General features: G+C 45.4%; 2 protein-coding genes and 1 long non-coding RNA gene across 5 annotated transcripts in view; 2 read left to right on the top strand and 1 right to left on the bottom strand.

Moving 5' to 3' along the window:
* LOC135253940 (carbohydrate sulfotransferase 9-like) overlaps nucleotides 1-6,273 on the top strand; it is a 69,038-nt gene extending 62,765 nt beyond the window's left edge. Inside the window, exons 3-4 of one of the 3 annotated variants that reach the window (XM_064333808.1) lie at nucleotides 3,511-3,548; nucleotides 4,866-6,273. In XM_064333808.1, coding sequence (XP_064189878.1) covers nucleotides 3,511-3,548; nucleotides 4,866-5,912 — 1,085 coding nt within the window. In that variant the 3' untranslated portion in view covers nucleotides 5,913-6,273. Of the gene's footprint in view, nucleotides 1-3,510; nucleotides 3,549-4,862 lie in introns of all 3 variants that reach the window. The other 2 variants (XM_064333807.1, XM_064333809.1) reach the window with 2 other exon arrangements.
* On the bottom strand, nucleotides 5,540-18,243 carry LOC135253942 (uncharacterized). The gene is made up of 4 exons (XR_010329719.1): nucleotides 18,019-18,243; nucleotides 17,258-17,477; nucleotides 9,683-10,152; nucleotides 5,540-5,678 (listed from the first exon to the last, which is right to left on the bottom strand). It is a non-coding gene; the product is annotated as an uncharacterized LOC135253942 (long non-coding RNA).
* Nucleotides 6,650-14,550, top strand: LOC135253941 (aquaporin-4-like). Its single transcript, XM_064333810.1, has 5 exons — nucleotides 6,650-7,252; nucleotides 9,693-10,137; nucleotides 10,523-10,687; nucleotides 11,850-11,930; nucleotides 14,060-14,550. The coding sequence occupies exons 1-5, from the start codon at nucleotides 7,221-7,223 to the stop codon at nucleotides 14,324-14,326; spliced, it is 990 nt and encodes a 329-aa protein (XP_064189880.1). The 5' UTR covers nucleotides 6,650-7,220; the 3' UTR covers nucleotides 14,327-14,550.
* Nucleotides 18,244-25,654: the final 7,411 nt, after the last annotated feature.

Raw genomic sequence — 25,654 nt, 5'->3', positions numbered from 1 at the left:
TCCTGGGATTTTATCCTCCATAACCTATTAGCATCCAGAAATTAAAAAAACATGTCACGCTCTATAGCGTTCAAGAACAGGTTTAATCCAGATGGATCAAGCTATTAGGAACTGCCTGACCGAGGAAGCCAAATGTTCCCTGCAGTTACACGGGCAGGCCGATAGAGGGCGTCTTTCGTGGCAGATTGACACTGTTTCCTGTTGTCCCGTCAGTCATTTGTACAGACATTTATGCATGTGAGATGCAGGCACCCGTACTGTGGGTCCTGCAATTTCAGTGTTTCGGTCAGTGATTCTAAACTTAATAATCACACATTTCTAATATAAACCAATAGATAAAATGTGAATTAAATGACCCACGATACATTCGTTTCACTTTTTACAATAATCGGATTTGTGTGGATAAGTTAAGCCACCACGGGAAATATTAGAATATTTAAATTATATTTAGCGTAGTTATGGAGAGAGTTAAACACAGATGGTTTTATCTGAAAACAAACCGTTTTACAATGCAAATGAAGATTTCTTAAGCAAATAACTTTAAAGTAAATGCTGTAGTCTTGGGGGTGCCTTTGAAGATGAGCGTCTTCATTTTAATTTCAACAGAGACGTGAGATGATTCCAGGATAAATTGTATGAATGCAAATCAGAATTCATGGAATTAATACAGGCTTTTAATGAACAAAATGAGAAATATCACTGATCTTTACTAAGCTTGGGGGTAACAAATGATGTTTAATGCAGGCAGAACTCCATAATATTAATGAGTTTTTTGCTATTAAAAGTGTGTTTTAAAGCTGGTTTAATTAGACAAAATGGTATTCATAATTTATTTTCCTCTCTGAGCAGAAAATAGAATGAAGCAGCACAGAAACTTTTGTGTTGATTGAACAATCATCGATTAACATATAATTTTAATTATATGTTCTACCATCCAAATAACCTGAAACACAGTTTCAGTTACAGTTCTTTAGCTTTCAATTTTGTCAAAAATGTATCTTGGCCTTCCAGCTGTAAGCATAGTGTACCAATCATATTACAATTGCATATTACAATTGCATCTGTAAAGGGTCGCTTCTTTTGGAATGTTTTCTTTTTTTTTTTTTTCAAAATTATTAAGTCAGTTATTGTTTCATCAGCATTATAATATTCAGGTAAGAACATTCAAATCACATATTTGTGATTTTACACTTTAAAGGACTAAAATGCAAGATATAGTTGCCTTGAAGATGGTGGTACAGTGCCCAGCTGGTATAACTGCTTATGTGTACATAGATCTTAATGCAGGGCAAACTACATATTAATAGATATGTTTTCACAGTGCATACTTCACAAATTACAAATTCTCCTGACTCACCACATCTTTACCTGTGGGCACTGAAAGGTGGCCTCTACTTTACAGAATGTGTCAGCTGACAAATGTTTTCCTTCAGGAAATACATTTTAGCCCCAGCTAATGCCAGCTGGCTTTGTTACAATGGAGGGCTTACGTTACCTGCTCAGCCAAAGGGCCAATTAGTATTACGTGCAACTTCCTCTTCTGGGCAGCCTGGAGAAGGATTTTGTCCTGGTCTCCCCCCCTCTCAGTTGTGCTCCTACATGGCCAAAACCCCCTAATGGAATGCACCACAACGTCCAGATCATCGGTTCCAGTGACTGCATCAACAGAAGTGTTTCCATGGCGCCCACCAATGGAGCTCCAAACGCGCTGGATTGGCTCATCAGCAGTGTTGCTTACCTAACAATCTGACAACCTGAGGGGGTTTGACTGATGGTCACGCTAGCTGCCTAGTATTAATATGAGCTAGCGTCCTGCGACCTTATTTGCAAACACCTCAGAGCCAGGCCTCATGTACAAAATTTTTAAAACCAATACTGTAACATTCAAAATTGCTTTGCTGTTATGCAGTCCATTTGGGGCCATTATGGCTCAAGCTGACAACAGCCTTGAGAAGTGCGGTGTTAATGTAGAACAATACTTTTTTGTTGTTATTTTTAAAACAATTTACAAAGAATCATGGTCCTGCTTTTTTCTTTTGGGAGGTTGTGAGATTTATGACTGATGTAATCTGATACTGGAGACAAACAGCAGGGAGACTGTGAGATTTTAGATGCCATGGTGACTCTCCATCCTGGCAGCGATTTGCAACGGACATTATTTGAGTCTCTCCTGATTCTCCCCCTCAGCTATTTCAGATTTCCCAGATAAGAGTGACTGGATAATGGTTGTACAACACTGCCTGCAAGACTTCTTCATCCTGAAAGGCGGATTGATGTTCTTTTTTTAAATTTTATTATTTGCTCTTGCTTCTTTTTTTTTTTATCCGTCATTAAAATTCACATTAACAGAACCCACAAACTTTACCCGTCTTCGCTGTCACTTCTGACCCATTTTCCGCTGCTTTAATCCACATTAGCTCTTCGCGATGTCGGTTAAAAAAAACAAAAAAAATTACCACCCCAGCTGAAGCGGGTTTCGTACATGATCTACTTTCCATTCCCTCTGAAGACTTTGTTTTACGGAGACACGGTAAAGTTTGAGTAAATGAGCTCGTCCATCCTTACCACGCCACCGCGGCAATGCAGCGAGATTGCTTTCTGGCTTGTGTTTGTTTACCAGCTCTAACATTCTCAGCAATCTTCTTTGTTTTATTTTTTTTTTACGTCTGCCGCACAAACAGACAGCCGCGCAAACAGAGGCACAGCGTTGTTTGTTAGCATGAATGTGTTCGCGGTAGGTCTCGCAACCTCAGAAAAACTGGGGCCCAATTAACGTTTCCCTCTCTCTCTCTCTCTCTCTGAAACTTTAGGTGCCAAGGAAAAGATTTCATTAGCGAACCCAGTAAATCAGAGCTGAAAAAGAGAGGGCATGTTTGGAGATGAGAGATGGATTTCTTTTACAGGATAAAAATAATCGCTCACAGTGTAGGTTGTACAATACAGTACCACCATGGCATGTAATTATCATCAAAATGTGATTTTTGTTAATGATTTTCCACCACTGTTAGAAAATTGAGCCTTTTCAGGGCTTCATTTAATTGGCCTATGCTTCCTGGGTTTTATATGTCACAGAAAGAATGAATGCACGTGCCAGGTGAAAATCCTGTTGTTTTTTTTTTTGTTTTTTTGTGATTGAGTACGTGTGTACATTCATACTGCAAAGTTTTTTCCAAGTCTTAGCAAAGGTGTTCTTTTATTTAATCTAAAGTTGTATAACAGATGCTTAAGAAATATTACCTTACTTTTTAATTAGTGCGTCTTATATCATCCACTTTTATCGCCTACTCACTTAGAATCAATAAAATGCTATACGGCATTGTTGAAGCTACTATGGTGACCTCTGCTGCACAGTACCGCAGCTGATGAACACTGAAAAGCTGGCATATTGATGCTAGTCAAAAATCTAACGACACGCAGTACCCTCCTCTGTCAGACTGCAGGTGTGTTTAAATCTACATAACGCATTCATTTCAAATCCCGTTCTCTTTCTCTCTCTTCTTCTTTCTACAGTATTTAACCCCAGGGCGACGCTGGAGCACAGCCTGAGGGTGGGTATACTACTGCATGATGAATTTCAGCAGCGCGGTTTCTCCCAAACGCTGTTACTGCTGTCGTACTGACACCGAGTCAGTCCTCCAATCGATGTCACGTTAGAATGCTTCCCTGTTTGAGCTACGCTAGCAGGTAGCTCAGACTCGCATGAAAGGACGCCTGTAAGCGTATTCATGGATGGAGAACTATGGGACGAACGCTAAAAAAAAAAAAAAAAAAACTTGTTTAACCTGTCGGATATGACTCGTCAGGTGAGTTGAGGACCTGCACTGGTGTCTTTCCCTCCCCAGGAGTGGGTGCTCGGGGGAGAGCTGCATTTAACTGTTTCTTTCTGAGATGGGCTTTGTGGCAGACTTTTACAGGGAAGGTTGTGTTCCGTGCTAGTTTTGGAAATGGTGATCTCTCTCTTATTCTCACTGATTCACACATGCACACACAAACACACACGCGCACACTCATTAACACAAGCATACACACATACACACACATAAACACCAACACACACAGAGTCACAAACACACACACACACACACACACACACTTTTGCTCCTCACACACACTGGCTCCCTCTTTCTTTCTACTCCCCTGGCCCAAATAAGAAGAGGAGGAGGAGTTGCTTTTGTCTACTTTTTAAACAGGGGCCCCAGGACATGGAGGTGACCTTGCGTGATTACATGAGCAATTTTTTTTAATGAAACTGGGGTGCAAAGTTTTGGTTGTCTTTGTCTTGGCAGTTTTTAAAAAAACCCAGTTAGTCCCAGGCTTCTCCATTTAGCCGAAAGTTGTGTGAACACAGAATGCTTTCTTTGTGAACTCATCTGGGATTACTTGAGGACAGAGAGCTGACTGGTGAAGTGTACACAAAAACATTGATTATGCCGCTGTTTTTTTGGGGGGTTTTTTCGACCTGTGGCCATACACGCAACCCCAGTTTTCCTTTTCGTGTTCTCAGAAACACTACCGTTCCTGCTGAGAAAGGGACAAAGAAAAACCACGTCCACCATGTTGAGAATAATGGCGGCAATAATCCAAAGCCAAAGTCATCGGTCGACAGCAGACCCATGCCATTATCAGATGGGCTTTGTGGCAGACTTTTACAGGAAGGTTGTGTCCAGCGTTTTAAAAACGGTATCATATGATAGGAAAGAGCCAGTCGAGTAGGTGATGGGGCTGAAATTTCAGAAAGAGCGCCCGCTTTCATGGTCCATCTTGACCCCATGGTGCGTGTTCCACAGTTTGGCATTGCACGGGTCTAGTTATTTCCAATCTGCTCCTCAGTACTGTAAGTAAATGTATTTTCCTTTTTCCAGCAGACAAATCCTTCACCAGTCACCCAGAAGAAGTCAAATGGCTCAAAAAACCCAGCTTTCGTCCCCCGGGAAAGGACTCCAGGCCACACTGACGATGGCACTTTAACAAAAACGCAGACCTCTCCGTCGAAGCCGGCCGACGGCCCGAACCCTAAAACGACCTCGGCGACGTTAAGCCGCGACTTCCTTCGAGGCGTCCGACGGACGGGCGTGCGCGAGGAGCAGGAGAGACGGAAATCCTTCCTGCGAAACTTCTGCGAGAAGTTCGAAAGGAACGGCCCCCCTCGGCTGGACCTCTCGGAGATGGTGTCCCGAATATACGTGGAGGAGAAGCACAGAGTCCTTTACTGCGAGGTGCCGAAAGCTGGCTGCTCCAACTGGAAGAGGACTCTGATGGTCCTCAACGGCCTCGCGGCCGCCGCGGACGGGCTCTCCCACGACGCAGTGCATTATGGGAAGCACTTAAAAAAACTGGACAGCTTCAGCAGGGCGGGCATCCAGGAGCGGCTGGCCAGCTTCACCAAAGTGGTGGCGGTCCGGGACCCCGTCGAAAGGCTGGTGTCGGCTTTCCGGGACAAGTTCGAGCAGCCCAACCCTTACTACCACCCCGTGTACGGGCGCGCCATAATCCGCAAGTACAGGAGAAACGCCACCCGGGAGGCCCTGCTGTCGGGGTCGGGGGTCACGTTCCGAGAGTTCGTCCAGTACCTGCTGGATCCGGATCGACCGGGGGGGATGGACATCCACTGGGAGACGGTCAACAGGCTCTGCTTCCCCTGTTTCATCACCTACGACTTCATCGGCAAGTTTGAGACTCTGGAAGAAGACGCCAATTACTTCCTCAGCCTGGTCGGTGCCCCTGGAGACCTGAGGTTCCCTTCCTTCAAAGACAGGCATTCAACCGAAGAAAGAACTACTCCCTCAGTCGTCAGCCACTACGTTAATCAAGTGCCCCCGGCAGAGAGACGGAGGATATATGACTTCTTTTACTTGGATTATTTAATGTTTAACTATACAAGGCCGTACGGCAATGTGAACGTTTCACAGTGAAAGCTGAAACCAAACTGAGTGAGTTGTTTTGTGTACAAGAATAGCCATCACTGTTATGACAGGGACAATTGATTTACCAAAGGTTTATGTTCTTTGGAAGTTTCTTTTTCTTTTTATTATAAGAATATAAGGTTTTTTGGAGTCTTGTGCTCTTGTTACTTGAATACATAGGACTACACACCCATTTATTATTTCTTATGATAAAAACAAACTATTTGAAAATGGGCGCTTAATTTACACTGGACAGCACAGATACACTGTTTATGTGAACTGAGGATAACATTCAGTGGCATTTGACACTTCATACACCAATATCATCTTGGGTGTCTTCCTTCTGTCATTAAAAAAAATTGGATTCCTAGTTCTGTTTCTGATTTTATTCCAGGTCCTTTGACAGTTGTCTGCCTCTTCCACAAAATTACACACACAACAGATAAATATGGCAAAAATTAGTAATGTCCATATCAAGAGATTTCTGGCACTACATGTATCTAACTAAAATGAAATTCAATATATCAAAAAAATCTTTTAAAATACAATGGTAATAAATAATTAAATAATTGCTACCTTGTTTTTTTAAAATAATAGGTAGAGGTGCAGAGTACATTAGCGTTGTTAGAAAATTAGGGAAGCAGACAAAAGGCTCACCAGTGGACATGAATTCTGATCAAAGTACCATCCTATAGCCAACATTAGTGAGAGTTTATTGCATAGGCTCGAAATAGCTAAATATGAGTAGCTCATAATTCACAGATTCAATAATTATGCTATACATGTTTATATATTTACATACAGCATATAGGCCTACAATATAATGTGTTAAAAACAGCATTTTATAGTTGCGTTTATACAGAAGGAGAGATATTTCTAGATTTTGATTCACAGCACGAGAATAGTCACACATCTCTTCCAGCATTTAGCGAGGTCCGCAACGTTTCGTGGAGGATTTACTGCATCATACGAACGTTTATTCTTTCCCGACTGCGATTCAGACCAACTGCCTGAAAAGCAGACCATCTAGAGCAGTGGAGAAGTGCACCTTAATTGTATACTGAGGTCTTGTCGGCCATCAGTGCAGCTGTTCCAGGGAAAGGTGATTTAAGGTACCTGCAGTTCCCGAAGGGGTACTGTCACTGTGCCCTGTTAGATTAAGGACCGAATGCGTACTATTGTGGACGGTCCTTCAGCACGTTCACCGCGGCCTGAAGGACGCAGTCGCGGTCTTTTCAGTAACCCGATCCTCAGTGAAGCAGCGAATGTCCAGACAGAAGTATAAAAGCGGGTAATTGGCCCGCGCGTCTGAGAGGCATGACAGAGCGCGCGGTGTTGGGAGATCTGAGGTGAGTGGGTAAGGGGCTCCTCCGTACTATGATCTGCACATTTGTATCGTCTGGGTACAATCCGGAGCATTCAATGTGTTTCGCATTACTTTGTTCATGCGAACATTAATGTATTTTGCACAGTTATTAACTTATTTAACGCAGTTTATAACTTACTTCTGACTTATTTTCAGTAGTCCATGTGTTGGGTAAATTCAGTGTAAATCTTGCAAGATTGTGCAGGCACTGTTTTGGACAAGTAGCCTGTACCTAGGAATTATGCACGATTGTGCAGACACTGTTTTGGACGATTAGCTATACCTCAAAATTATGCGTAAAGAGAACTATTTGTGGGATAAATAGAATTTATTTGAACATAGTTTTTACAGTGCTGAAAATAAACAAGTATACTGTCATTGTCCTAATCACAGCAGTCACGTTAAGGTTTTTTTTTTTTTTTTTAAAAACCTTTCTAATATCAAATGATTGGCCCGTATAGACAGAAAACATTCGCAACATTTTGAGCGTGTTTCTGAACATTTTCCAAAAGACGGTTGCTTGCGTTTGATTGAGTGACATCCAACTCCTGTCCTCGTGCTGTTCCAGTGTGAAACTGTAGGTTCAGTAAACAACCGGCGGAAATGTAGGCTACAATTTAGGGCTACATAATGCCTTAACTTCTCCTCATTAGTGTAGAAATCGAATCACATTTAGCTAACGTACATTCAATTAACCACTCAGTATAAATATTGATTTTTACTTTATTGTGTGCAGAAAATAGATTTGGCTCATTAGATATATAGATTGCTTCTTTTTTAAAAATAATTTTAAAAATATATATTATTATCAATTACAATTAATGATAATCATTCCACGAGAACATCCTCATTAAATTTGTGGAAAGAAGTGGTCCGTTTGTCGGTAGAGTTTAAGGACTTTGAAAGTGCTTGCTCACATGCAATGAATAAAAACATTTCGCAGTAATTGTTGAATAGGTCGTAGAGTTAGCTTGGAGCACAGTAGACATTGCCTTTATAAACAAATGAAGACGGCGTGACTTTCCGTGACTAGCACTAGGATTCACCTGCTCGCACTGCAGCTACCGTGTTACGCGCGCTTCTGCAGGTGGCAAAAGTTTGCGCAAAATGAGTCGCTGCATGTTTAAACGCTATCCCCCCAAAAAAAAAAAAACAACACATTGGAGATCCTCTCCTTTTCTCAAAAAAACATTTTAACTGTGGTAGACAGAGCTTACGGCACACCGTAAGTAGAGATGAAACGATGTGCCGATTCATTAAACTTCATAAACCTCAGAAGCGCTTTATCCTATGGATTAGTCTTTGACACGAGTTACAAATGGACGTATCCGTTATACTTGCTAGACAGAGATAGTTTCAGATATAGCTGGCTATCTTTGATTAATAATTCATTATTAATCTGGTTTTTGTTATTTCTGTCAATTAACTGACAGTTCATAAATTATTCAGCCATCGCAGATTATGGTATGAAAAGAGAGTTGATACTGGGAGAAGAAAAGTGTAAGAGAAGGGTAAGTCTACACTTCCAAATATGCTTTCAAACAAAATGTTTCATTTGAATGCTGTGACGGCTTAAATTTGAAATCTGGTTTGTACCCAGATGTCTGCTTCCAATTATTCCCTTTTAAAGTTTTCCTTATGAGGTGTATAAGTGTAGGTAGGAAGTGTAACAGTGGGGCAAATCATCCTGCTGCTCCTTTGAAGTATTTTTGATTTTACTCTCTCTCTCTCTCTCTCACTCTCTCTCCTGTACAAAATACACGTGCACACATTAACAGCACGGAGGCACTTAAATCTGAAGTGTGTCAGAAGGGGGGGGAAGAAAAAAAACTTTGTTCTTGCCAGTTGAATAAATGATTAGGCTTCAGAGGGAAAGAGGGAAAAAGAGAGAGACAGCGAGCGCGCCGTGTTCGGTTTTGTTGTGTTGACTTTTCCGCGCGGAACTCTGGCGGTCCTACAGTGACCTGCGCGTCTGGTTTGCAGTCGGATGCCGGTGCTCGTCCGTTTCATTGAGACCCTCCGCTCGTCATTAGTTCCCGCCCCCATTAGTTTTCAGCCTATCATTAATCCCCTCACGCTTGTCCACGGGAGGAGTCAGTGGCTGTTTAGAACAGAAACAGTCGATGCCCTGTGCCTCACCTCTCAAGTGGAGATGATTGCCTCAACAATTAATTATATATTTTATCGCTGCGCGAACACAATGACAGTGACAAGGGCACACTGCCTTCAGGAAGCCGGCCTGTTTGTTAATAGCTGCTCCACCCCGCTCTTTCCAAGCCAATTAAGCTGAAGTAATCATGGAGGATATCTAAGCAGGGGTTTATGCCGCGGGCCGCGGGAGCGTTAGCGTAGCGCCCGTAGCGGTCCCGGTGTCGTGCGGTGAACGCCCCCCCGGCGGTTTTTGTGCCGTTACCTCCGTCCAGGCGGCGCCTGTGCTCGTGCAACCGCTCCCGCGCGATGGCGGCATTCAAGGGCGTCTGGACGCAGGGCTTCTGGCGGGCGGCGTCCGGCGAGTTCCTGGCGACGCTCATCTTCGTCCTGCTCAGCCTGGGCTCCACCGTGAGCTGGGCGGCGGCGGCGGCGGGCGAGGAAGCGGAGGAGGAGGGGAAGAAGCCGCCGCCCGCCGACCTGGTGCTCATCTCCCTGTGCTTCGGGCTGACCATTGCCACCATGGTGCAGTGCTTCGGGCACATCAGCGGCGCCCACGTCAACCCCGCCGTCACCGTCGCCATGGTGTGCGCCCGGAAGCTCAGCCTGGCCAAGGCCCTCTTCTACCTGGCCGCGCAGTGCCTGGGAGCCGTGGTCGGCGCGGGGGTGCTCTACATGGTGACCCCAGAGTCCGTGAGAGGAGGGCTGGGGGTTACTGAGGTAAGGTCAACGGCACTGCAAAAAAAAAAAAAAAGAATTGATAATGATAAACAAAGAAATTAAATAATAGTAATAATAGTAAACAAAGGAATAGTAATAGCCTGGAATCAATCAGCAACTTTATTTTTACCCTTCTACGGGATTTTTCCCTCCTACATTTCAGTTTTTTCTGCATAAATGCTGTTTGGCAAGTTTGCTAGATTGCCTAGCGTAGTTCGACTGCGTGTGTATGGATCAGTGTGTACTCCGGGATGCGCTGTAACACCAGACAGAGAGCAGGATAAGTGGAAAATGTCTCAGGGTCATGTTCTTCGGTTGGAAAACATTTGTGCGTGTGTGTGTGTGTGTGTGTCTGAGTGTGTAAGGTCACTGCCACTCTCCACAGGTCAACAGCACCATCTCTGTGGGCCATGCCCTAGTGGTGGAGCTGTTCATCACGTTTGAGCTGGTCTTCACCGTGTTCGCCACCTGCGACCCCAAACGCCACGACCTCAAGGGCTCGGCCGCCCTGGCCATCGGCTTCGCCGTCTCCATCGGGCACCTGTTCGCCGTGAGTCCGCCATTCGTCACATTCGTCGTTTTCTTCGTGAGGCCGCGTTAGCAAATTCAGTCAAAAAAAAAAAAAAAAAAAACGGTTTGTTTAAAAGGCAGGATTATCACGACAGTTCCAACTCCATTGTGCCGGGGAAGCTTTTCGAGTCTTCTGCCGAGCGGGTCCCCTGTCGTGACCCCGTTCAGTGTTCATCATCAGCGCGGCCTAACTGCGCTTTCCCATGGGCTAGTTCGGCTAGCCGCTGCGCCGAGTAATGATGTCATATCCATAGCAACGGCCCCAGAGGGCCGCAGTCCGTCCCCCCGCGGTGAGTGGTTTGAAAACTTCTCGGCGCTAAAAGTCCCCAGCTGCTGTAGCTCGGGTCACGGACGTGGGGGGGGACGGGGGGGGGGTTCTCCCCCAGCTTTTTTAGCGATCGTGAGAAGCGTTTGGCGTACGAACAGCCGAACAGCTTTCGGTTGGCGGCTAATGCCTCGTCCGTCAGCTGACAGGTGAGCGAGGGGGCGGGTTTGAGGAGCGCGGCCAGTGGCGATGTGAGGTGTAGCCGAGTTTTGGGAGGATTGTGCCTACTGTCACCCACCCCCCACCCCCCCCACCCCCCATTCCCCACACAAACACAGAGCGCAGGTCTATCTAGCGTTTCCTAGCAACGTCGGAATGTTACGCTTAATGGTACATATCGGCTTCATTTAGTTTTGAAGGAGTTTTAAAATTATTTCATTACACAAAAATGATTTCATTACATGTCAGAGGCAGAGCAGTCAGTGGGATGAAGGGTGGTGTGGGTTTACATGGACTAATTTCCCCTCCTGAAGGAAACTTCCTGTTTTCTCCACAGTATGCCACAGTCCATTGGACACCTGCTTTTGTCCCATAGTGCAGATTCAGTTCTATATAGTTCCCTGAAACATCCTTAATAGCAAATGCATGTGTGTGTGTGTGTGTGTGTGTGTGTGCGTGTGTGTCTGTGTGTATGAGTTTGTGTGTGTGTGTGTGAGTGTGCATGTGTGAGTGCGTGTGTGTGTGCGCATGCGTGTGTAAAAATCCATATACACTCACACACAAACCGCCTCAGATTCGGAAGTCTCTAACCACTTCTCCCTCGCTTCGTGCTCTTGTGTTCACGACCTGCCCCTTCCCCTCCTCTGGTCTGTTTCAGATCCCCTACACGGGCGCCAGCATGAACCCCGCCCGCTCCTTCGGCCCGGCCGTGGTGACCTGGAGGTGGGAGAACCACTGGGTGAGAGGGGAGCGCGAAACGCGGGCCGTGGGGGGCGGGGGGGAGGCGGCGGGGTGGAGGAGGTTTTCGGCCTACGCGGTGGGGGATTTAGCCATGCGAGAGGGGGCACAGGGAAATGCGTGTAACCGCTTTGCCCTCGCTGCGCTAGCTGGCTGGCTGTCGCCGCCCCTGTGGAGAGGAGGCGTGCTGCAGCCCGTCCGGTGGGGATTTAGCGTGTGCGCTAAAGGCGGACGGGGCAACCAGGGGGTTTCTGTGTGCATCCGCTTCCCCTGGCTCTGTGTGCATCCGCTTCCCCTGGCTCTGTGTGCATCCGCTTCCCCTGGCTCTGTGTGCGTCCGCTTCCCCTGGCTGTGCTTGCGCGGCTGTCATCACTGGCGTTAACGGGGTTTCCATAGCGAGCGTAAGTGGATAAGGTCAGATCAATATGTCATCTTAGAGGCTTTATAAAGGGGGGGGGGGGGGTGGTGTTCGGCCCCACAGTGTCCAAGGGGCCCTTGCACTCCACCTCCAGCTGTCAAAAATAAAAACATTTTACCTGACCGCGATCCGATATCGGCCGTGACCTGGGATTACCTCTCCGTTCCTCTTTTTACCGCCGTGCCCAAGAAGCACCCGTTTGTTTTGCACAGTGACCGCGTTTGCACCGCGCATTTGCCGTGGCTGCGAAACTTAAAATAGTTGTAGCGTTGCTAAAGATCATCCCGCCCTCCCCTCGCAAATAAAATTCTCACCGCAGGCGTCAACGTCGGCACTTTTCCACGTATCTGCTTGTGCTCCTTAAGCAGGAAGATCTGGCTCTGGGCCGTCACTTTACATTACCTTAGACCCGTCTATTTACAGACGCCTATCCTGTGTATTACAAAACAACGTGCATGAGCCTTTTCCAAAAAAAATGTTTTTAAATAGACAGAAAAACAAATTGGAGTAAATACTTAAAGCAGTAAATACGTAAAACTAGGAAGAATGCCGGTCCATCTTTGTCGAGTTTGTTGTGACACGTTACTTCCTCTTGGCACACGTCGATTTCTGTCACCTCCTTATGATGTCACAGGAGCATTTCCGCTGACACTGGAGTTCGGAGGGCCCGAGGTCCCTGGGGGGGGGGGGGGGGGGGGTTTCGTTACAGAAAGAGTCTGGCGGGCGTTTGACCTCAGAATCGTAAATCGCTTACTCTGAAAAGCGAGGAATCGGGGGGCCCCCTGCAGCTGGGAAAAGGAGGCTCGCGTTCGTACGTCGCCCCGCACGGTTGCCAAAGAAATGTCGGAAAACCCGCTGGCGTCGGGATTATGTTTACCGATTCATCTGCCAATCAAGACGTTGTTCCGCGGATGAATGCTCATTAATCCGCTCGACGTCGGCTCTGAGGAGACTCTTCTGTTCCCTGCCAGCGCGGAGCTGGTGCTGTTCAGGAGAGGGCAACGGGCATTGATGCCGATGCACGGCATTACTTAACGAGCACATTTCGCATGACGGGCGTCTCATCTCTGCAACATTAACGGCGTCAGTGTTTGTTCTGCGTCTGTGCGGAGCGATGTTTGCTCGAAAAAATTGAAAAAAAAAAAATTATAATAAACGTCTGGGGGCCATTTGGAGTTGTGTGCTGCAGAACATTCTCGCCTTCTCCGCGGTAACAACAAAAACCCCCCACCGCCGATCGTCACCCCCGCGCGCGGATCCATCGCAGGGCTCTCTGTACTGGAAATGCCTCTGTAGCAAGTGGTCCACGTAATCCTACAAAAATATCTCCCGCCCGCTTTGATGTGCACTTCTGCAGCAAACCGGCATCAAAGTTTCATAAAGCGAATTTCTCGTATGTGCAAATGTTTTATACATCAAGAGAGCGAAAGGAGCAGGAGGAGGGAGAATTGCTCGCGAAAGCACAGGTGAAGTGCGTTATCGTTCGGTTTCATGAGGCAGGGAGCGTGGCGTGGGGGGGGGGGCGGAGGGTTGGGGGGGGGGGGTTAGGTCTTTTCACAAGTTTTTGCAGCAACTCTGCAGGCCTAAATGCAAACGGGGTTTTGCTGGGAGGGTTTGAAGTTTAGGCTGAGGTCTTCATCTGTCTCGCCCATGGGGGTGTGCTGCTCTTGTCTGGGGTCTCACTTTTTCTCACGCCCCGTCCCGTCCCGCAGGTGTACTGGGTGGGTCCCATCATGGGCGGGGTCCTGGCCGCCGCCCTGTACGAGTACCTGTACTGCCCCGACCTGGAGCTGAAGAAGCCGCTGGGCGGCGCCTTCGCCCAGGACCCCTACCCCTCGGCCAAGTACAAGGAGGTGGCGGACGGAAGGTTCCGGAGGGACGCGGACGAGCTGGTGGTCAGCCCGGGCCCCTACCCCGCGCCGGACAGGCCCGAAAAGAGGGAGAGGGACCCGTCCGGCGAGGTCCTGTCCTCCGTATGACTAGCGCGGAGCGCTGAGGAAGGAGACGCCCCCGCCGCGCTCTACCGCTGCCCCGCCTCCGCCCTCAAAGAGACGGACCTCCTGTGAGCGCGCTCCCTCCCTCGGACCCTGGCGCTCAAATCGCGCCCAAGGCTCGGGGGAGGGGGGGGTGGGTACCGCTGGTTCTCCTCCCCTAACTTTACCTGGGACTCAGTCTGGGGAAGACAGCGTCTGGCCAATCAGTAGCACTAAAAGAAAATCAGGATCGGATTTCTACTCCGGGGACAGATTTGCATTTTGACGCTCTAAGGAAGTCGAGCAGGGTCGACGTCACTACACTAGATAATTTGGGTTACTCCGCTCAAGGGTGCAATGGCAGTGTCCAACCTAGGATTCCCCTACCAACCTCTGGTTATTTGGCACAGTTAAGTTATCTGTAACCAGCAAACTGTGGCCATTTTACTGGTATGACAGCGCCGGTGAACCCATTCGTGTCTTTGCTCCTCTGAGACGTGCTATGGGATATTATCATTAGATAACGATGATAATATTTACGCTGTGACAGTCAAGATGACGTTACAGAGAGGTCGCATACTGCACAAGGCCTGCTCGGACGTTCACACAAGGCCTTTTTTTGTGCCTGTCTCCCTTCTCAGTGCTCAGTACTCCAGTGAGAAATGCTCATTTCAGCATTCAGAGACTCTACACTGTGCTGCCATTCAACAGTGTCAACACCTTTGACTTTTAGCACAGGTTAGTCTAGCGTAGCTGCAGCGTAGCTGCAAAAGTAACGCCTTGTAATGATTTGCAGTGTATTTTTTATATTGTACACCTTCTGGTACGTTTTCGCCTGAGGAATTCCGTGTTGGATTTTGACTTGTTCACTTCCCGTTCGTCGCTCGATTCTGCTGATCTTTAGGTCTCTCATTTCTTGGACCTGACAGGCGAGTGGTTTGGCGAATACTGATTATAATCGCACCAATGAAACGGTAAATGGTAATTATCCTTCTCTTAGAATCCCATATGCCCGTGAGTGCTTTCCCAAGTATAACCAACACAATTGAACATATAGAGCTGTCAAGAATCCCTTATTACTACGGCCAAGATGAACTGATATAAAGGAATGTTATCCCCAATCTTGATAGCAGCAACCACACAGCTGTAAAAGTCTATTTTTGATAACTTTTTTTTTTTTTTAATCAATGTAGTTTAAACATAAAATAATAATAATGATAAAATAATAAATATCAGGTAACTGAAAATCTCGCTGGTGTGTTCCATGATTTTCAGTCTGCAGAATTTATTTCATGCCCTGGAGTCACTATTTTTTTTTTTTTTTGATATATGGCTTATTTTCCAATATATTTTCTGTGTTGGCGTTCCCCAGCCATTCGACTGCACTGGGTGATACACTAGATGGAGTGTAATGGATTCATTGATTGTAGGGTCGCAGAGGTTGCGATACCTTGTTCACAGAGGATTACAGAGTCGTGATGAATCGGATTACAGCTGCACTACAGCTAAGGGTGCTCTCTCCGCGCCATTCTGGGCAAAACCATAGACGCGGGAGGGAAGCACTAGCACTGGCTGAAAGTCAGCTGGACTCTATAAACACACCCCTTCAATTCAGTTCCACCCATCAGAGTCATGTGACCCTGGGGCGTGGCATCGTGAGAGAGCTGTGATGTCACAATGAGAGTCGGACAGTGACGCAGTTGATTCAGCTCACTGTGCCAGGATGAGACGATCAGTCGGGTGACTCATCTGTGTGTGCATGCGCTGACCTTTAACCTTTGTGATATCACTGCTCCCCCAAACGCTCTTCCGGAAACGCTCGATGAATAGGCCGGATTTGGGGGAAGGCGTCGGCGCGTCTGTTTTATCGTATTTGCCGCCTTCGTCCGGCTCGCGTTTTGATTCACGGCGAGAGTCCAGGTCTACTTCAGATAAAGAACGCAGACGCCAGGATAAGGGTGCGAGAGAAAGAGTAACACTGATGCTTCACTGGGATCCTCATGTAAACCCAAAGCATCGACAGAGCGTGATAATGTAAGAAAACACAAGCTAAATGGCTTTAAGCCCCATTGATTAGTGCTCTGCAGCCACAAGAGGGACCGATGCTGTTCCAGCTCCATCTGTTTAAGTCCCATTATCGCCTCTCTGCTTGAATGAAAGACGATTTTTTTTTCCCCACATAGATTTCACTGTAAAACACTCAGACATTTGTCAAATAGTCCATGAAAAGCATTGGGTGATTTGATCCCTGCTAAATGCTGTAGGATGTTTGTGTTCTAGGCACAAGACATTTGTCAGTTTTTTGGACGAAATAGCACGGTTCATCCATCCATCCATTATCTATACCCGCTTATCCTGGGCAGGGTCGCAGGGGGTACTGGAGCCTATCCCAGTGTGCAATGGGCAAGAGGAGCACTATTCAGATCATAGTAAATATAAATACAAGAGCAGTCCTTATCAATTGGTTGAGTTTATGTTTTTCAAACATAGATTTTGTTTTTCTTTTTTTAAATAGTCAGTCGAATGGGTGCGAGGCTCTATATATGTTCTAACACTAAAATTTAAAGCAAATCACTATAAATACAAACCCAGATGACCAAGTTACAACAAAATAATATCATTACATATGACTTGTGCTACGTATATATAAACATAACCATTTTGACATTCATTATAGCTTGTATGCATTATTTATTATTTTTCTACATTGGGATTTATCTGTTTTATTGTTATATATATATATACCCTGTAACTGACCATATTGAAGCTATGGCTGTTGACTAATGTTAAAAAAAAATTTTCCCTGGCCAGACTTGTGATTTTTTTTTTTCCTTCTACAATATAGCATTCGGCTGAGAAAAATTCTTTTCATAGGCCTCCTGAAAATGTATCCGCAAACATACTGACTTTATTGACATTTCAGAAGCGGCTTCTCACCTGGAATTTAATGAGGGCGTTGGAGCGTGACCGGGGGGAGGGAGGGAGGGAGGGGGTTTAGAGAGCGGGCGAGGAAGAGGAAGATTCAGACGCGCTGATGGTGATGGATGGGCTCCCCTAACAGCACACCCTGCTTCACACGCCAAGAGCGGAAATTACTTTCTTCTTCTTTTTTCCTCTGGCCTTTCAGAGAGTAGTTTTATGTAATCTCATTCCATCACTGTGGACACAGAAATGGGTATTTTACTCTGTCATGAAGTTGTGTGATTCGTCAAAATGATGAGTTATTTCCTCAGAAGAAAAAAAAAATGGGTAATTTTGTGTCCTCTGCATCAACAGTTACTCAAGAGCAGCTGGATGGCAGTTATAAATTGAAAGATAAGTACGACGCCGCAGACAGATCATTACTTACAATCTCAGGCATAATTGAGCTGACAGTATGTCCCATAAATGAGCCAGTCTCAGAGGTGCTACACTGCTTCGAAATGCGAGGTCATATTACACTTCTGTGAAGGTAGGCATTTTTTCGCCAACATAGGAGGTTTTGACTGAAGTAGAATGGAATGGGGTTGGAGCAAAAATTGATAATCGCACCACAACACACCACCACCGTCGTAGCTACCATGACCCACGCGCAATGGTGTCAAATGCACAAGCGCATCGCCACGCACATGAAAATTCAACATTAAAATAAAACACCAACCTCAAACTGAGTTTCTACAATGAACAGAGGGGACTGTAAGGCGTCAGGATTGACCTACCGACAGCGAAAATCATAGCTGCGCTCTCGGTGTTAGCTCCCGGTCTCGGTCCCGAACTGTGGAGAGCAGCACACCCGTAAGCACCTAGACTGATTAGCTAACGCAGCCCAGGTGCGTGTGCTTTCACCACCAGCCGGCGCAGCCGAGACCAATCCGCCTCTCCGGCGGACCGACTGCTACAGAAGCATATTGTGAAGTTGGGGCTTGAAGTTGTAGCTTGCAATTATCTGAAGTACGTATGCTCAGCGTCAAGGTGTCTATTTGGGGTTGACTTCTGACACGTTCGAAAATAGCCATCCAAGCTTTTAGCAGTTAGAGACCCCGCAATGGCTAAAATGCGCTAATTTCCTATCTGATCAGAAGTCTACATGGGCCATTGGCTGTTCCCCTGTGGGAAATTCGTAGCAGTGTTTGGACGGAGTTAATGTCAAGTTATGATTTTTTTTCATCTCGTTCTGTTCGTGGAAATGAACGAACGAAATAATCAGAGCTGACTGCGTTCACTTTGATGTATGAGTGAGTTCGGACTCCTTACTAATCGCTCTCCTGCGATAACAAACTCATAAATAAGGAAATAGCGCACATAAAATAAAGAGCACAAGGTTGTATGTTTCTTTTTTTCTTTTTTAATTCTGATGGGCACAGGTGACAAATTTAGCACATTGACACAACTTTTAAGACCTGGTGAACTGTACAGCGCTTCTTCTAGACTCCAGTGACAAATTCACGAGGCTGTTCATCCCACGCACATCAAACAGATGAAACACTTCCTCCCCATCGTGTGCGCCATTGAAAGCACAGACTGAAAGGAGAAATGAGGTTTTAAATTTAAAGTTAGCACCTGTATTTTGATTTATGTCCGACCAAGGTTTGATATTTGCGGATGTCACAAAATCGGAAGGGAAGAAACTAATCCCTGCTCCAAATCTTACGAGCACGTACACACCCCGAGTGTGGCGCAGTGTCCTCTTTACAAAAGGCAACGGCACCATCTGCTGGCCGTTTGGGAAAATAGAAAATCTTGCAGTGTCCCAAAAAATGCGATTGTGATTTGAACAAATGATTCCCAATGCTGGCTGTTCATTAGCGAAAACTATCATAGCTATTTTATGTCATTATAGCTTAACTATTGTAACTTACTCTTTACTTGACCCTCAATTATTATTATACATGACACGAAAGTATCTGGACACCCCTTGCTCTGGGGCTGTTTTTTGTGGTTTGGGCTAGGCCCCTTAGCTACAGTTAAGGCAAATATTAATGCTACGGCGTACAATCACGTTCATGACGATTCTGTGCTTCCCCAACAGTTTGGTTCATAAGGAAATGGTTTTGTTGAGATTGGTGTGGAAGAACATGACTGGCCTGAGAACCCTGGCCTCAACCCCATCCAACACCTTTGGGATCAATTGGAAAGCCAACTGTGAGCCAGACCTAACTGCCCAAACAGTGCCGGACCTCACTAATGCTCTTCTGGCTGAATGGAAGGAAATCCCTACAGCAATGCTACTACATCTAGTACAAAGCCTTCCCAGAAGAGTAGAGGGTATTATAGCTGCAAATGGTGGACCAACTCCATATTAATGCCCATAGTTTTGGATGAGATGTTGGATGCCAGGTGTCCACATACTTTTGGCCATTGCCAGTGTATATAACTTTAATTCTGCAAATATATCTATTTAATGACAGAACAAATTCTTATGCCCAGTACACAAATCTATGAATACATTAGCTAAATAGTGATAACGATTTATATATCTACAGAAGGTCAGATATGAACCTAATGAAAGCAGAGGATCATGTCAGTGTATGAATCAATAAGATGCCCTTTGCAGCTCACAGACGGCATTTGGAACACGTTCTCTAACAACTGTTACTGCTGGCCGTGTGTGATAGCTACTATCCACAACAGTGGGAGAAAAGCATTCTTTCAAAAGCACCCTGCCTGTATGTCTTCATACTTAGTGCGTGAGGCTCCTGTGTACCAGACACTTGGAATGCAGTTAAGGGACCCCCGTTGGAGAAAGAGAAATATACTGGCTGTTGAAAAAGGAGGGTGCCGTGTGGCAGTAGGTAGAAGCAGTGGGCAAAAAGGCTAAAAGATTTTTAAGTGAAGATTTCGTGTCCTCTGTGAAAATGCCCATCAATAATAATCCATGATTGTCGTGTTTTTTTTGTGTATGTGGTATTTTTGTGTCTCCACTTTATGTCCATTGTGATCTTATTATTTATCTATTTTTTCATTTTGATTGACAATTCAGTTGACACTGGTTGTTTTTTTAAAGTGCTACATAAATAAATTTAATTGATTCATTGATTGAATAATAACCCCTTGTCCCCCCCTCAGTCTGTTCAAAATGATTATAAGCCGATGTCAAATTTAAATGGTCATTATGAGACCACGCTGTACATGTTGGGCTGCGAGAAGGAAAATGTTCAATTAGCATTTATCGCCAGCAGAGGGCAGTAATGGGCTTCTAAAAAAGGCTGAGATTTCAGCTTGCAGACCTGCCATGCTTGAGTACAAAGCAGAATGTGAATGATCGCAAATTGAGAATGACAGATTTCTTTATGATTGAAAAATAATGACAGTTTGCACCTGGTATCCAACTGCACTATAGCAATATGCTGTCAAAACTGCTCTGCTGAGCAGGAGGACTTGATCACAGATGCTTATAATTGTGTATTTCATTACAAGTTCTGGAATGGAATTAAAGCTCTGTGTGCTCATGACAGCACAAGCCCAGCAAGATATGCTGTGAAACAGACTAATCTCAAAAAAAAAACCCCAATATAGCTCAGGTTTTACCCGGATATACCCTGGCTACACCCTAGTCATCTCTTTCCAACCGAATGTAGCCGAGTTTTCACCTGAACACCTAGACAGCGTTTTACTGACTTTGCACCAACATTTCACCACAAAAATGTCCACTGGGACAGCAAGCCACGGCCAAACTGCAGCAATTTCAGGCAAAATATGAACCCCAGTGTAACACACTCCTCATCTTGTGAGTCTGAAGTGTAGCGGACTATATGTACCATTAAAAATAAATCGTTTCCAATTGTTTTGAGTACTGAATTTTGCCCATTTGCCTAGCTTATGTCATTAGCTGACTATGATCAAGAGTTCGCAAGCAGCAGAATTTGTGGTTTCATCCTGCCAGTGGTGGGTGGGTGGGTATGAATCAGCCAAGGGTTGCCTGGTTACCACTGAATTAGTTTCTCCTAATGACCACACCGAGAAAACAACAGCCTATCATTTGTCAGCTCCGAGAAAGACACCTTTACCCCAGTTGGCCCTGGCGGTCTCCTTCACTGCAGTCGGGCCCGTAGGGCATGGAATAGTCCGTGGTTTGGAGAGTTATAGAGCTCACCTTGCATAGGTGCAAGGGACACAATGAGGGACCCGAGGCAGAGCTGGCAAGGAAAGAATTGAAGAGAAAAAAAAATAAAGAAGCAGAGAACCAATTTAAACACAGAGCACCTACTTACATCCGATACTTGTTTTTAACCCGATCCCATCTAAAGTGGCTAAATTTCCATCAGGCAGTCCTCTATACATCCGTATTTGTAGCAAAGGGCGGTTACAGTCAGTTATTTAGATTATAAGGTTGGGTTACAAATTCACTAAATGCCACAAAACAGGAACTAATTTTCCTGCGGAAAACAAACATGGGTCTCTGACAGAGCACAGTTTAAAGGCACATTTCTATCCATCTTTATTTCAGGCTCAGGGGTGCTTTACTGCCCCAGTGCGGTCATAATAAAGGTTGTGGAGGAGTGGCACTCTCTGGTGCTTCACGCTGAGGCCTCGCTGCACCCCAGGGAGTCTGGATTTCCCCCAAAGCTGCCCATCTGCTGCTGGGCTGGCCCCCAGCAGCCCGAGCCACCGAGACAGCCGTCAATGGCTTATTAAGTGAATTTTTATTTCCTTATTTATTTATTTATTTCGCTGTTCCTGTTCCACGGACTGTTTTGTTTCCCTCCTGCAATGTTCCGCAGCTACTGTGCCGACTCAGATCACAGACTGACTGTGGGGCTGTCCGTGTGGCCCGATTGGTCTTTTCTGTTCCCGCCCACTCCCTTGGCCACGCCTCTCCTGATCGCCCTCCACTGGTTGCCAGGCCTGGCTGTAGCATCAAAGCTCAAGTAATGATACCAGGCCCAGCACAGTACTCCCTCTCTCCATGTATGTCCCTGCATTATATGACACATTATTAAACATGGCACCCCCTAGTGGTGGAATGACCTACCGACCATACCTTGATCATTACATTACATTACATTACATTATAGGCATTTAGCAGACGCTCTTATCCAGAGCGACGTACAACAAGTGCATAGGTTCATGATGTAGAGGTGCAAAAGAAACACTAGAGTGAAGTAAGGATCGTAGTGCCAGAAGTGACCACATCGATCAGGACTCCAACCCTGTAGAGTAAGCTTGTTCAGCAAGCAAGAATCCTACCAAGTACAAACTAGCACTGGAATCACACCTAATCATACAAAACAATGATCAGGAGAGCTGAATGATTTGTGCTGCACAGGGACTTCCTGAAGGTGTATATACTTGTGCGCTATTGGCTGTGTTCATGTCATGCAAAGCACTGCAATATTTAGGATTTCTGAGTCCATCATAAGGGTTTCGGGCACATACAGACGATCAGGGTAGCAGTTTGACCCGTACTGCCAGTGTCAGAGGAACAGTGTGACCAAGTTGTTGCACTGACTGTCAAACAGCAAGCTCATTTCAACCGAAGTTTCTGCACGATTAATTCATTATTAAACACTTATTTCGTTATTGAAGCAGCCCTGCCACTTTTCTCGCAGATGTACGGTTTCCTGACAAGCCGAATCAACAGCGTGACTAATTCATTATCTCTGTGGCACGTCACCGTCACCTGGGCGCCGAACTTCAAAGGCGGAGCCGCTGCAGAGCGGTTTCCTGTCTCCCCGCACAACATCCTGTCTCGCTGCCATATGCTAATGCCTGTGCTGTTTATCCGCCCTTCAAAGAGGGGGGGTGGACTCATTTGGGGGGTAAAAAAACATTGAATTACAAATGTGTACACTTATAATTAGCAAAGACTATATTATTTAAAAAAGGGGGGATATGTGCGAGGATATTTTTTTTCTTAAATCCCTGGGCATTGCCCATTAAACTGCATGCTGTGGTTAGTAAGGCGTCCCACTTCTTGCAACGTTCCCCGTCTTTGTTTTTCCTACAGCTATTTATTAAAATTTAAAACTTAATTGCTCCACTTAAATTAATTGGAAGGGGGGGGGGGGGAAATCCAGTTAGTCTCTTTAAAAATTTATCTCCCAAAGCAGCGTCAATGAATGAAAACAAACAAACGTCATGATACTGAGAAACAGCAGGGAGAGAGGGCTGTTTTTACTTCCAAACCTTCCTGAACGGTTTTTGAGGCACCGATTCTCCGAAACAGAATTCCAGGGAATCCAAAACAAGACGCAAAACCAAGCAACAGACCGGACCAGCTATTCCCCTCGCCTCGCTTACTGGGTCCGCGTCTAAAGCCAAAAGCGGGTCTGACTCCGATGAGCAATTCCAGGGAGGAAATATAAATATTAATCATAGCTCAGACAATATTTTTTAATATTAACTAGCATGATGAATATTTGAGGAGACAAATCAGGGGTGACGTGCCAAGGGGGGAGATGCAATTAATACAGTCTGTCCTAGCTCTCCGCTTGGCCCCATCTGAGCATGCTCAGACAGAAAGAAGCTCATTGTTACACACACAGCTATCCTGTGAGAGCCTTATTTTTTCAACGAACAGACAAAAATAATATTCATTGATTGTTAACGGCTGGATTTTCATTGTTAAAACATGATCTTGATTGTAAAAAAAACTGACAAGCCAAGAAAATCCATTAAAAGAATATGTACCTCAAGTTTTTAATTTAAACCACATATTTAACACTATGCCTTGCTCTCTACATAGTATACTATATTTAATTTATTTTGGTTTAATATTGTACTTAAGTGTTCTTAACAAAAGAAGAAGAAGAAGAAGAACATTTTTTAAAAACATGTACAACAATATTATCAAATTGTGTTGTCCTCTCTCTGAGGAGCAGATTTGTGGATTATACTAACGCTCCATTATTAGTCCACAGGGGGGCAGCAGCTCCTGGTTTGTAAAAGCAAAGGGTATTGCTCTGGAAGAGGGATTTCAAGGTCTACCAGCTTTGATTCCTCTTAAGGCTGATTTCTCTGATGTAGATATTTATTATACTGAGGACTGACTATTGTCTTAAACTGGATTTTGTTACTGAAATTAAGCAAGTGTTTCATTGGGAAGCCAGGAAAGCTTAAGATAACCCTTTCAAATGTTTTTTTTTTTTTAAATCATCTACACCAGACCTTGGTCCAGCTGCTCCATCAATTGTCTTTTATTTTTTTGGGGTGATATTGCGTTCTGTGAAAGTCAGTACAACTGCCAATACAGGCCTGACACAGGTTTGAATAATCGCATTGACAAGCCGTCTCGTGCATTCCTCTCCCGTGATGCATCTGGTGTCTGATATTTATCGTTAAAAAATGACCACAGGTCTACAGTGAGCAAAGCAAACTGCAAACTTTGCAATATCAGAGTCTTTGTAATGAAAGTAGAAAAACTGAAGCTGTCTTCATTTTCGGCCCGTTGGTTTAGATGAAGATGTAAAACGGAAATTAAACCTCTCCGAGTTTATGCTCCGACTATGCACTCCCGAAAATAACCGGTAAATAAATATCACAACGGGACAGGTGTTTTTGGGGGAGTGACTTGGTCTCGTTCACCGGCCCCCCTCTCACTAGTCTCCCCCTTTTAGCGCTTGAGTGGCACTCTCCCGAAAGTGGAGCGCATCATCGAAGCTGCGCCAACCTCACCTGCGCCTCGCGAGCGAGGACAGGAACTCGAAACGGATCCAAAAAGCACTCGCCGCATGCAAATTCATTACCCGAAGTGCTGCCGCACAAAAGGGTCACATGACCCCGATCCCGACATTCCGCTCCACGGAGTGGAGAAAATCCATGGCGGTGCAGTCAGCGGGAGACGGGATTTTCACTGACATCGCCATCCAGTACTGCACACATGCAGGAAACGTGCAACAGCGGGGCCAGCCCTACAAACACGAATGTCTGTGAGTGACTGACTGTATGACTGACTAACTGACTGAGTGATGAAGTTACACCATTGGTCGGCCGAGTTATGAAGTTACACCATTGGTCGGCCGGATCACGTGTGGTGGGTCCAGTCATATACTAGGTTTTAACCTGGTCTTGTTTTTTTTGCACAGAAAATATCAGAAAGCCCCAGCAGCTCATTCTTATATTAAATGCATGTGAGTATCAGTAGTCTTCAGTACTTACTTTCTTTGTTTAATTGTGTGTTTATAATAGCATGTTGGATAAGGCTATAGGAGAAGCATGAGACATTGCTTGATTTACAAAGCGTGTACAAGGCGTGCTTTGACAGATACCGTAAATGTGCCTGTAAAAACAACACCAACACATCTGTGAGAGGAACGTGGCCTGTTCACTTGAGCAAAGCCTACTTTGCATTTTAAAGTGTTGCCCCCACCCCCACCCCCCCACGCTTCAAAAGACTCCGTTACACCAAAGCGCATA

This window comes from Anguilla rostrata, chromosome 4 (genome assembly GCF_018555375.3).
Source record: "Anguilla rostrata isolate EN2019 chromosome 4, ASM1855537v3, whole genome shotgun sequence".
NCBI classification, from domain to species: Eukaryota; Metazoa; Chordata; class Actinopteri; order Anguilliformes; family Anguillidae; genus Anguilla; species Anguilla rostrata.
This window is presented reverse-complemented; position numbering and strand designations above follow the sequence as displayed.

What these genes read in the sequence shown, in the direction of transcription:
- LOC135253941 (XM_064333810.1), top strand. Translation starts at nt 7,221, where the DNA reads ATGACAGAGCGCGCGGTGTTGGGAGATCTGAG. An exon ending in GCGGTGTTGGGAGATCTGAG is followed by an intron (nt 7,253 to 9,692) that starts GTGAGTGGGTAA and finishes ACCTCCGTCCAG; the next exon opens with GCGGCGCCTGTGCTCGTGCA. An exon ending in CCATCGGGCACCTGTTCGCC is followed by an intron (nt 10,688 to 11,849) that starts GTGAGTCCGCCA and finishes GGTCTGTTTCAG; the next exon opens with ATCCCCTACACGGGCGCCAG.